Source organism: Ziziphus jujuba, chromosome 12 (assembly GCF_031755915.1).
Source record: "Ziziphus jujuba cultivar Dongzao chromosome 12, ASM3175591v1".
Classification (NCBI taxonomy): Eukaryota; Viridiplantae; Streptophyta; class Magnoliopsida; order Rosales; family Rhamnaceae; genus Ziziphus; species Ziziphus jujuba.
This window is the reverse complement of record NC_083390.1, coordinates 527,657-541,137: the sequence shown is the minus strand read 5'-3', so window position 1 is coordinate 541,137 and position 13,481 is coordinate 527,657. Positions and strand designations below refer to the sequence as shown.

General features: G+C 31.6%; 1 protein-coding gene across 1 annotated transcript; it reads right to left on the bottom strand.

Annotated features, from left to right (window-relative positions):
- Positions 1–40: 40 nt before the first annotated feature.
- Positions 41–5,086, bottom strand: LOC107425954 (beta-amyrin synthase-like). The gene is given in 15 exon segments (XM_060813523.1): positions 41–518; positions 608–772; positions 847–1,024; positions 1,111–1,301; positions 1,767–1,865; positions 1,953–2,075; positions 2,257–2,376; positions 2,485–2,598; positions 2,675–2,866; positions 3,005–3,171; positions 3,471–3,555; positions 3,840–3,858; positions 3,860–4,035; positions 4,107–4,196; positions 4,342–5,086. Coding segments are annotated over 14 exon segments (1,734 nt in total). The 5' UTR covers positions 4,194–4,196; positions 4,342–5,086; the 3' UTR covers positions 41–500.
- Positions 5,087–13,481: the final 8,395 nt, after the last annotated feature.

The following is a 13,481-nucleotide window of genomic DNA, read 5'->3' as shown; positions in this document are numbered from 1 at the left end:
CCTTCAACTTTCTGCCATATTTCAACAATGCAAATTGGCATGAGAAAAAGAATATATATATATAATCAAGTTTAACAACAAAGCCCAGTGGGAAAATAATTCTTCTCTCTTTTCCTTTCTTAAACTTCAATCCATGGCAAAGTATACAACAGCAACTCACCCACCTAGACATCTAAAAACTATCAAGGGAAGAAAACAATTTTGTCACAATTTATAGAAAACGAACTAATAACTTGCTTAATTCTACCTTTTATGCTCTTGCTTATAGGTGTATAAGCTATGGTAGGGCAGTCACATTTTTATTCAGCTTTAGAAGGTAATCTTCTGCAGTATTCTGCTAGAGCCCATAATGGGTAGATATTCCTGTATGCTGCGTAATGTAGCATACAGTTCCCCAAGAAAACTCCCGTCATTTAATGCCATAGGAGGTCTGTAGTGAGAACATCAAACTAGAACCATAATCCATGAATACTTGGTCAAGAGGTTTTGGTCCTTATCTCTTAAAATTTTCCCATATTCTGTGAGAATGCAATCATCTTTATGTTTATGATTAACAAACGTAAATTTTAATTCGTAGATAACTATGCCTAGAAGAGTTATATAATACCTGTTGTGGGAAATCACCATTTTCCATTTGGGAATTGATAATTAGCTTTGCTGCACAGTGAAGAGGTGTTGGATCTCTTTCTGCCTGTCCAGCATGAATCAGACTCATCATTGCCCATGCAGTTTGTACCAAATTTGAACGGTTTCCCTCAAGAGGTACATATTCCTGTATTAGCAAGCACATATTATGATTGAATCCTGAAGCTTCATTTATTATCAGTCTCACATTCAAAATGTTACCTTGTTTGGGCATGAAAGGTAATTCTCTCCCCAGCCACCATCCTCATTCTGTTTCCTCAGTAAAAATTCAACTGCTCTCCGTATAGTTGGACTGTTGTCGTAACTCTTGCCAGCGGCTGTCAGTCCTCCCAAGGCAAACCATGTGCCATATGTGAAGCAAACCCCCCAGTTTCCATGCCTGTGAAATGCTTATAACGTAATCAATTAACTTATAAATTAACTAGAACAAACATTTCTAATGGTAAAATGTGGAAGGAAACACACCATGAACCATCAGGCAATTGTATGTCCTCAAGAAATTTGACAGCATTGGCTATGAACTTTTCTATCTCCTTTTTCCTATGCTCCTGGTGTAACTTATTAAATAAAACTAGAGCTTGGATTGCTGATGAAGTACATTCCACAAATTCATGCTCAATGACAATGTCCACGAAAAATTCAGTGGGGTTAAGCAACTGAATGTCAAAAATAAAAAAGAAGTATTGGATTAGCATATGGTGATCAAGGGTTATTTGAAATGCATATATTAGCCAAGGAAACTACTTTCAGAAGAGCTTAAATTTATTTTGTCAAACTACTTACTTCTTACTCTATGGTTAAGTCAGAAAATAGAACTTATTATTGCATACATACAAAAACATCAAAGAAAAATATATAAAAGAGGAGAAACTATATATATTACAATATTGAAAGTTACTTATTGAGTGAAAGTTACAGCAAATTATATTCCTGTCACCACCCACTAGAAGCGGAAACTTTATAGTGAAAGAAGGTCTAGAAAACTTGCCATTAAATAGTTTGATTTCTTGTTCTCATTTCTTTTCATAAACTGGTCATGTAAAAAGTTCAAATATTGCATCTATGCCTACAAATAATAGACGTGAAAAATATACAAGAACCTTCTATGAGCAAATCCTCACCTGTAGAGAAAGTATGAGATTAACAGAATCATACAACCTCTCTGCTTCCATATGCTCACCAACAATCTCGGGTGGCATCAATGAGAACAACAAGCAACACTGTGAAATACAAGAGAATTGAGTTAAATATGTATGGTGACAAAGTTCACAAATCCATTAATGATGTTGACTTTTGATCTGGATTACCTTCAAGCCCTCTGCAGTGCAGTCAGAAACTTGCCATCCGTGATCTTGATCAGAAAATGTCCATGATCCTTTAGAAATGTGACGGCACATGCTTTTAAAATCACCAGAAGGATTTTCTTTGACCTTCACGTTTCAAGCAGAAAAATAAACATTGGTCCATGTAGTTTATAAACTTTAATCATGTTTTCATTTCTTTTCTTTTTATTTAGTTATTTATTTTATTATTATTACTATTATTTTTCTGTAATTAAAAAAATTACTTTATAAATAAGGTTAACATGTTTTTTTGAGAAAAGCTTGAAACCTGAGATTTCTTTAAAAAGTCATGCCCTCTAGCAAGTGTCAATGGAATTTCGTCGATGAGATTACTTGCAAGCAAAGCTTGTATGGCAAAACAAGCATCCCACGCTTGACTACCAAAACTCTGAATATCAATAATTTTATGATACCAAAATCAGTATCCCTTTTTTATCTACATAAATTGAACAATGAACTTTCATACGGAAGGAAAAACGAAAGGGTGCATAATAACCTGCATTTTCATTCCATCTTCAGCAACCCACATATAATCAGGTATCCTAGCCAGGTGCTTTTTGAAATAGTCACCATTTGGATCTTCTACCCAACAAGCAAGCATGCATAACACCTGTTCCATGCACCTGACATAAGAATATATCTACAAAAGATAAATTATGTATATATTGAACGTAATAGTTATCTACCTTTTCTACACATCCAATTGTAATGTACCGACTGTTCTCATCTTCATAGTGAATATGATGCATTGTAACTTGAAGAGCCCTCTCTCTAACCAATTTGTTAAAGGGCCAATGTGTAAGAAGGGGCTCAGTACAGATATATAGACTATCCCAGAGTAGATTTTGTATCAAAGGATGGGGATAATATAGATCCTCCTATAATGAAATAACTGTGTTATACATCATTGAGTTAAGAACATAAAAGAACTATGTTATCATAAAAATATATATAAATATAAATATATATATATACATACGTATCAACATTTGATGCGCTAATTAAGGTTTACCCACCTTAGCACACAGATGACGCACTTTCCTCCAATTAATTTCCTTGAAAGGTTGAGCATGAAGCTCTTCCCTCAATTGCAGTATAAGAGGTGTGATTTGACAGACAAACCTTTTGCCATATAAATATGACATGGGCATATAAACCATCCGGCAATAGCACCACATTTTAGCTGCATTCAGTAGGGAGAAAGAAAAGTATAAATTTGGAGTAAGCAATAAAAACAGTTTGCTATGATTAGAAATGCACTTTACTTAGTTATTTGTTCTTGTTAAGTATTTGTATAGAACACATCCTAGATGCATCAAATAAGGACGAGGTATTAAAAGTGGATGACAGCTGCCAACTGAGAGTTCCTCTGGATTTATAATGTGTATATATAATATAGATAGATATATGGATTTCATATCTTAGCATCCTTCCTATATGTGAAATGAGCGCATAATGTATCCAACTGATTTTCAAACAAACCTGGATGCACGGGAAGAAATGATGGAAGAATCCAAAATTCAGGAGGCATCGGGTTACATCCAGCCCAATCAAACAAACCAAGTATCTAAAATAATAGGACAAAGGATATAAGATTGAATATCACATTACATATGTAGAATATCAAATAAAAATCAATTCTTACTAGACTCTTTGATGGAAAGATAACCTCACCTTGACTAAGATTTGTATATTGAATATCACATTACATATGTAGAATATCAAATAAAAATCAATTCTTACTAGACTCTTTGATGGAAATATAACTTCACCTTGACTAAGATTTGTATTCTTTTCCCAAAATGTAACTCTTAATGTAAAATAAATTTCAGCGAATGCAGATATATATACCGAAAGCCAAGTCTTCCCCCGAAGGAATATACGTTACACCGCCATGATCAAGAATCCATTGTCTTGCTCTTGCACAAGCATTGTCTTGTCCACCGTCAGGTCCTTGTCCAAGTATTCGCATACAAATATAGTTAAGAGCTGTACAGAACATGATGCTATGGCCCTCGATATGCAATCCCCACCCACCATCTTCATTCTAAAATTCATTAACATGGTTTAATTAAGTTGTATTAATTGAATGAACACTCGGGAAAATAACAAACATACTTGATGGTAATATATATAGCGAAGGATTTCCTTGCGGTGCTCTGCAGTGAAAACAGAAGAAAGGTGTCCTGTAATATACAAGCACATGACCTGCATATATATATATAGATTCAAAATCTTGAGTGAAACATCAAAAACAAAATCATTCAGATAATTGAAGAATATCTTATATTGGGTCAAAAAAAATAAAAATAAAAATAAAAACATGAAGAAGTGGAAATCCAAACATACTAACCAAAGGAGGAAGGAAAAACAGTGGGCCAGCATTTTCAGCAGGCCAATGACCATCAGCGGCTTGCAAGGCTGAAAAGAAATGGACAGGCCTCCTCAGTGAAGTTGTAGCTTTTTCGCATGCGATTACTTCACCATCCTCAACCTTCACTTGGGGAATTGTCTGTTGGAATCTTTTTTCTCTCAAGAACTGCAAAATATGAAGAAAAATCAAATCAAATCTAAATTGAAAAAGTTAGTAGTGATTAGACACAGTATTATATATATATATATATATGATTAGAATGTAGATTTATCCGCTAATAGAGTAAATACTGTATGGAGGATTTCTTGGTACAGAGTTGTTTTAGATTGTGCGTCAAACTGGTAGGGTATTAAAATAGCGGAAATTGAGATGAATCACAGTCCAAGTGGGTCCCTTGTGTTATCTTCAAGAATACCATCCTTCATAAAATATCCTTCCTAAGTTCCACAATCCCACCATTTTGGCTTTTGCTGGCCATAAAAATGTCGGTCTTGTTTTCCGATTGGAAGCCATTTCTGTGGTGATGGACAGAATCAACCCACATCATAAACTCCGTCACCATTCTACTGGATTTGCCCGATTTCGAAAAGATGAGACAAGCCCAATCGAGGTAGAGTGCAGAGGATTGGATTGGTCTCTCTGACACTCCCACAATTCTTACTTTTTCCGTCTATGTGTGTTCTTCTCCCACCAGCAGAACAGACTTTTAAAATATTCATGACAAAAATTCTACCATGGACTCTGTTTCGGACAGCTATGCCATCTACCAATTTCTTAAGTTTGGCTGTTACAGGTAAGAAATTCTTTTAACAAAATAATTAATTATGTTAACAGTTTTTTAATAATATTAAATTGATATTATCATATGAATTTATAGAAAGTTAACTCATTTAAAAATAAAAATAAAATATTATTCATCCAAAAAAAAAAATTCATTTCAAAAATATTAAATTATAAATATTAAAATTTTAATAAAAAGATTTAATCATCCTAAATTTATCGGTTGTGAAATGTTATTGTTTCATATTCAATTTTTATTATAAAATATTAAGACATTATTAAATACATCCCATTAATTAATAAATATATGTTTTGTTCTACAAAATATATCAAATCATAAATCCCAATTCATTTTTCCATTAGCTCTATTTTCTATTTTCTAGTTCTGTTTTCTTTTCATATTTCATCTTCGTCTCCATCATCAATTGCAATAAGCTTTTTTCCAATTGCAAAAGGGTATATCCCTTTTTCTCTATTTTTTTTTTTTTTTCCAACCCTCCCCTTGCGCTCTTTCTCACATATCCATAATTGAAACAAAATAAGTTTTTGATTTATTTATTTAATAGAATTGAAACAAAATAACTTGAAAGCACGAAGCAAAGGCTTCGTCTTTCAATTGACTCGTAAAGGCCTTAACTTGAAATTGGTGGGTCGAAACCGGATAGGGATGTCAACGGGGCGGGGCGAGGTCGGTTTTTAAAATCCCGTCTCCATCCCCATATGGGATTTTTCATCCCATCCCCGCAATTTTCCTCGTTTTTTTAGAAGCGGGGCGGGGACGGGGATTCCCCAATCGGTGGCGGTGCGGGGACGGTTTCCCCATTTGTTTTTTTTCATATAATTGATATAATTTTTTTTGATAAATTTATATTAAAAAATTTCTTCTATAAGCAAAATATAAATAAAATGACCAAAAATATAATAAAAATACAATAAAAGATATCAAAGTTCAAATTTATAATTTTGATAACATACATTCTCAAAAAATACAATATAATATAATCCAAATACATAAACATAAAATTTATAAAAATACACATGCACACATAATAAAGTTTTACTTCTCCTTTCCTTAAGTCTCCATGAAAGAATGTTCCGTAAGAGTTGATTGCTACAAAAATAGACAAAAATATTAAATAATATCAAAAAATTTTAAACAATTTAATATAAACATTTTTTGTAATAAATAAATTCAATTTACCTCCTCATCAATTTCTATGTCACTCATAGTGGAAGAACAAGCTCCAACATACGGTGAAGAAGATGAAGCTAACAAAAATGAGATTAATTAGTTAACAATAAATACAAAAATTATTAAACACAAAAAAATATAAAATTTAATTTTTCATACCATTAATTTCGGCCCATAACCAATCGAATAAGTTTAATTTTAATTTTCAAAATATTAAAAAAAAAAAGGTAATATATACGGGCCGGGTTCGGGCCGGGGTCTTTAATACCCGGTCCCGGCCCATCCCCGCTTCGGGTCTAAGAGAGTAAGCCCAAGCCCGCCCCGTCACCCCGTTTTTGCGGGGAAAAACCGCCCCATTAGGGGCGGTGCACCGCGGTTTCGGGGATGGGCGGGGCAAATTGACATCCCTAAACCCGGATAAGCTCAAGGATGTTTCAAATGCAATTCAAGTAAATTCTGCAAGACCCAGACCAGATCGTCCTCGCCGATTCCATCAGTAACCTTTCCGAGGGTGTTCTAAGGATTTGCAAGACCATTGAAGGATTTCATGTTGGTGTTCTGGTTAACAATGTTCGAAAAATGTATACCCATGTTCTTTAACAGAGTGTTGAAGAACTTGATAAGATCAATGTTGAAGGCACTAAAAACTTCAACACTATAAAGGTTACTCAAGATGTTGTTCTCTGATGCTTTAGAGTAAGCAAGGTGCAATTTTAAATATCGACACCGGTTGTTTTGATTTACAAAACTGTGCAATGGTAGGGTTTAGATAAAAAGGAAAAAACCAAAAGTGAAATAAGAAAATGGCGTATTGCAATTTCTTTTGGTAAATAAAAACTTGTTGTAGTTGGTAATGTGGACAGTGGTGCAAGTAAAAGAAAACGGAACTAGAAATGGGAGCTAACGGGAAAATTAGTTGGATTTTTAATGATGTATCCTATCTTTAGTGATAAGACAAGCTTGGGTATAAGAAAATGGGGACGAAGGATCCAACTTCTAAAGTTTTAATATTCAGGCATGTAATCTGCCACAATATTCTGGGTTCAACGGTCACATTTTCACAGTACTCAACAGCCTCCCACAGTCACATTCTCGCATACGAGCCCATATTTTTTTTAATTATTACGCATTGAAAGCCAAATCTACAAACAAAGTTTACAATAAAGAAAGAGAAGATTGGAAATTGGTTAGAGTGGGTACGAAAGAAATTAAAAGAGAAGGGGTGAGAATCGAACATTGATGAAGACCTTGTTTAACCGAACAGTCTTGGGGGCCCAACACTGGTTTCCTCAAGAGATTATAAAGGTATGGCAAATTTCTTTGGGTGAATTGGGTGCTTCCAATGGACACTATAAATTCATCATTCATCTTCCTCTTTCTCAACCTTAAACTCTCTCTCTCCTTTTCTCTCTCTATATATAAAGTTTTGGAGAGGCGCTATGAAATCTGTGTGTATATATTAATTTGTTAAATTAAGGATCATCTCATCCCTAAGCCAAAGCAAGCTAATATATTTTGATTGAAGACATGGATTTGACATTCGCCTCGTGCTGGCAGGCGTGGAGTGGATGGAGATTGAGATCGAGATTTGATGGGATAAGAATAATTTAGTTTTGTATTTGGTACTAATTGGACAAGTTGAATTATATATATATATATATATATATAATACTATTAAATTGATTTCTGAATAAAATAAACTGATTTAAATTAGATTTGCTCAATCTAAAAAAAATATATAAAAGTCCTTTATTCAATTATTTTATTTTCCTTTATTCAATTATTTTTAAAATAAAAGTTGATCTCATTAATATACAAATCATTAATATTAACTAATAAAATTGCATTTATTAATCTAGATAGCTATAAAGAAAGGGAATAAAAAAAAAAAAGGCTAGAGAAACAAAAATAAAAAGCAATTTTTTTCTTTAAAAAAAAAATGGAATGGAAAGAGAGCAAGAGAAAAAAAAAATGAAACTAAAAGTAATGCAATAAAAAATAAACAAAGATTTAAAAAATGATGAAAAAAAAGAAAGAAACAAAGGAAAAGGAGATAACCCTAAAAAAAAAAAAAAGGATAAAAAACTGGAAAAACAATAATGGAAGAATACGAAAAAGGAAAAGAAGGGGGAAACAAAAGAAAGAAAGAGTTCAAAAAAAAATCTGGAAAAAAAAAAACTGAAGAAACAAAGATTTAAAAAAAAAATAATGAAATTACAAAAAGTCAAATATGAGTGAGATAAAATTATCTCACCCTTTTACCTAGGATTAATTATTCCACTTTAAAAAGATTATTTGATGGATTCAGGATTTCTTAATCCTATTAGTTGCTGATATCAAATACGGGGATTTGGATTTATTTAATCTCAACACAATCCTAATTTTGTCCACCAAACAGGCCATTAGTGAATAAAACAATCTTCAGGGTTTGTTTTGATTTTCCTCTAATTCTATGCAGAGCAGTCGACTACAAATTAAAAGAAGAAGTTCCTTTCAGCCAACGCTGCTGTCATGCCTTTTCTAATTTTTATGCCTATTATATATTCATTTTTTCTTATTATTGTGTAGGAAAAAAAACAAAGACCCCCTCAAACTTCCAACCGCTTATTTAATATTATTTATACAATTAATTAATAGGCCTGGCTTTTAGGTAAGGCCACCAAAATCATTAAGGCCCCTAATTATATATATATATATATCAAACCAATGCCCCCAATTAAAAGGTTTATAAATGATTATCAGAATTATTTTAAAATAAAAAAAATGAAAGATATAATATTTATGTGAGTTTTCTTAATATCAATTTATTTTTGATATTTTTTAATATTTATTAATAGGATCAATATTTATATGAGTTGAAATAGATTAAAGGTGATAAATTGGCAAATCCAATTCAACAAGTCTTGCAAAAGTAAAATCGCAATAAATACATTAATGTTTTGAATTTAGGCAAAGTTGTTAATTACATTATTGGCATTTTTCAATTTTTCCTTCAAAAAATAAGAATATATACTTTCTTTAAAAAAAAAAAAATTGGCAGCTCTTTCACTTTTGATGTAACATGCACAAATACTTAAAATAAAAAAAACTTCATTATACTCAAAGTCTTTCTTTTCAAGAACATTATATTCAAAGATTTAGAAATTGAGTGTATTGCATTAAATTTAGAAATTGAAATTGAGGGAAAAACAAGTAGTCAAATATTATCATAATTGACTTGTCTTTCTACTTAAACAGACAACTAATGATAATTGACGTTCGGGCCTTACCCTCCTACAGGTCCCTTCACTCATTAATAATTCTAACTTGGGTCCATTACAGAGCTAATTACAAAGAAAGAGGTTCCCTTAAGGGGAATGTTAAAAAAAATTTCATTTTTTTGTTGGTGAATATTTTCCATTATGTATGGTATAGCTACATTAATGTGTTACTTATATAGAAGCACAACATAAATAGTTATATAAATCAAAGTACGTTCCATCGGTTAGTAGAGTCTGCAAATAATTTTGACATCTTGAAATGAAAAAAATAATTATAATAAATGAACAGGCCGCACAATGTAGCTACAAACAAATGTAATTGATTTCCTTGGGATGGACTACTATTCAATTTCAAACTATAAGTAAAATGTTAAATAAGGTTCACTTAATTGGTAAATTTATTACATCCATACTTATAAGATTTTAATTTCTTAAGCATAATTATAAAATTTATTTTTAATTGTGTTATTAAGTCATGTAAAATCTTATCCGATCTATCATAATTGGAAAAAAGAAAAGAAAAAAATTATTGTAAATAATTAAAAAATAATAATAAAAACATTAGAAATAAAGATTAAAATGGCCCATGCAAATTAATAGAGGTGTCAATTTTTAGTTGATCGGTGGCGCTATCAATCCATAACCAAACCTCTAAGTTTTGCTTTTTTTGCTTTTTCAATGGCGCTCTACATTTAATTTGTTGGGGTCTCTCTTTCTTTTTCTTTTTTCTTTTTTTAGGTCATTTCCAGGCAAAAACCTCCGCACTTTTGCCATCAATATTAATGCACCTCCACACTTTTTTTTTTATTTTTTATTTTTTTAATCAAAAAAAAATTATCTTACTTTTTTGGCTCAGAAATCACAATGACCCACTCTTTTTTGGAACTTGTACAAAAATCATGATTTAACTATTTATTATTTACTAAGCATTTATTTATTATTTATATAATGTCCTCAAGCTATATAAGATAACTTTTAAATCGTCTGTACATTTTCTATAGAACCATTAGCGGACAGAAAAAAATTTGTCGAGGGGATTCCTTGTAAAATAGCATATAGTTGTTTTCTAGTTTTTGTTTTTTTCAATGTACAAAACTATATATAAAATGCAACATTTTCGTTATATGTACCGGTCAAAACAAAAAGAATATTCTTTAAACTAATCAAGTCTAAAAATATATATTTTTTTATTTTTCTCAAATTTTTTTAGGAAAAATGTTTTCAATGCTTTAGTTAAATATGATTTTGTAATCATAATAGACTAATTATAATTTTAATTAAACATGTATCATACTCTTCAAAAAAAAGTAAACAAAGTAAATTGAAATTAGAAAAAAAAAAAGGTTAATAAAATAATTATAAGTAAAATCAAAGATGTGACTCCTCAACATTTCTTTAGTTAAAACAAAATAAAGTAGATTATAGTTGTACTGAAATCTTATATTAAAAATATTAATCAAATAAGTATTGCGTGAATCTGCTATAATCTCAAAAAGGAAAAGAAAGAGAAAAAGAGAGAAAGTGAGAGTATTTTCTAGAAATTCACATCAGCTTCATTATGAAGCTACTGTTTGCATTTTTATCAATGTTGGTACAACGTCAAAGTTGGTTACATGATATCCAACTAATGTGGCATAATAGGCACATGATATCCAACATTCCCCCTCAAATTTAAGATTTTCACGAAATTTGAGCTTGAGTTTGTCTCATATCAAATATTCCCCTTTAACAAGTTGAATTAAGACAAAGAGTTAACAACCTTAAGCATTGATTTGAGATACAAAAATCTTAGTGTGCCAAGAGGCTTAGTAAAGAGATCAGCTACCTGTTCCTCTGTGGGAATATATCAATTTTTCATAAACTTCTCCAAAACTTTGTCATGAATGAAATGAAGATCAATTTCAATAGGTTTTGTTTGTTGATGAAGAACTGGATTACAAGCCAAAGCAACATCACTTAAGTTTTCAGTCTAAACAATTAGAGTAGGGACATAGACTTGCAACTTAGTAATCAAATTCTTTAACCAACACAACTCATCTGTAAGAGGAGCAATAGCCTTGTATTCAGCTTCTATGCTAGATCTAGTAACCATAGATTGTTTTTTCAAGCTCCACGAAATAAGATTTGGACGAAGGAAACACTAAATAACCATTGATTGAATGTTTGTCATCGTGGTCACTAGCCAAATCAAAGTCTATGAAACCATGAAGAGCCAAGTTTGTAGAAGCTTGCAACCTTAAACCATGATTCAATGTCCTTCGCAAGCGATGCAGTAGTATTTTACAACTTTCCAAATGTGCTAAGGTTGGGGAAGTAACAAAATGACTGAGTTTGTTAACAGCAAAAGATTAAGTCTGGTGATTGTTAAGTACTGAAGGGCACCAGTAGTATTTCAATACAAACCTGGATCAAGCATAACGTTTCCTATTGAATTTGTTAGAGGTTTGTTAGCCATCATAAAAGAAGGACAACCATTTGCTTCATGCATTTTAGTTTTAAGAAGCAAGTCTTTAGGATACTTTGTTTGAGTAAGCAGCATACTATGAGAATTTCTTACAACTTCAATTCCCAAGAAAAAAAAAATAGATCACGACGATCCTTTAAAGAAAATTGATCATTCAAACTAATAATTAGTTTTTGAATAAACTCTAAATTTGAACCTATGATAATGACACCATCAACGTAAACCAATATCAGCATATAAGTGTTACCTTGTCTTAGCACAAATAAAGAGGAGTCCACCACAAAATTAACAAAGCCTTTTTTGAATTAAAGCTACCTTAAATTTATCGAACCAGGATCTTGGAGCTTGTTTAATACCATATAAAGATTTATGTAAATAGCAAATATGATGAGGAAAATGTTTACTTTCATATCCTAAAGGCTGTGAAATATATACAACTTCTTGCGAATCTCGATTCAAAAAAGCATTATAGAAGTCAAGTTATTTAATTAGTCAATGTAAAGAAATAGTTAGACTTAAGACTAACTTGATTGTTACCAGTTTAATCACTGGATTAAATGTCTCATTGAAATCAAAACTAGGCTTTTGATGAAAGCCCTTGGCAACCAAGCGAGCCTTATAACTTTTGGATAGATCCATCAACATTTTGTTTCACTCCCATTTGTTGTCCTCAATGTTTATGTTTGAAATATAAGGGACCAAAGACCAAGTATCATTCTTTTGTAGAGCTTAATACTCCAAATCCATAGCTGCCTTCCACTTAGAATCCTGTAACAGCTGAAACAGCTACAAGTAAAGCCATATTAGAAAGAGTTGATCTAGAACCATGTTGTACTAAAAAACATTTAGGTTTAACAATTCCACTCTTCAACCATGTCTACATAGATTGAATAGAAATGGTTGTTACCAATTTGAGCTGATCATATCCAGCTTTTTGCTGATCAGTCGGTGAGGTTGAAACATGAGTAGTTGAAACTTGATTAAAACAATAATATAATCATTTGGAGTAGAAACTGATTCAACAGAAGAAGATGTTGAATTATCAGATGAAGAATTGTTAGAATTAGCAGACTTCAAAGTGGAAGATGGAAGATTAATATCACCAACAGGAGAAATTTGATGTTGAGCTAAATTGTGGACTCGGGAAAGTGCACAAGACATAGGAGAATAAGAAGATGATTTTAAAAGTACAAGAGGAGTAGCTAAGTTATTTTGAGAACCATCACATATTTTAGAGCTGATGAATCCAAAGCCTGTCTGGAAAGGAAACTCATCTTCATTAAAGATGACACTTCTTGAAAAATAAACTCTTTTTGACTTGTCTAAGCACTTATAACCTTTGTGATTTTCACTATAGTAAAAAAAAAAAAAATTTAAAAAAAAGCACATTTGGCTGTATGAAACTGACATTTATGATTATTGT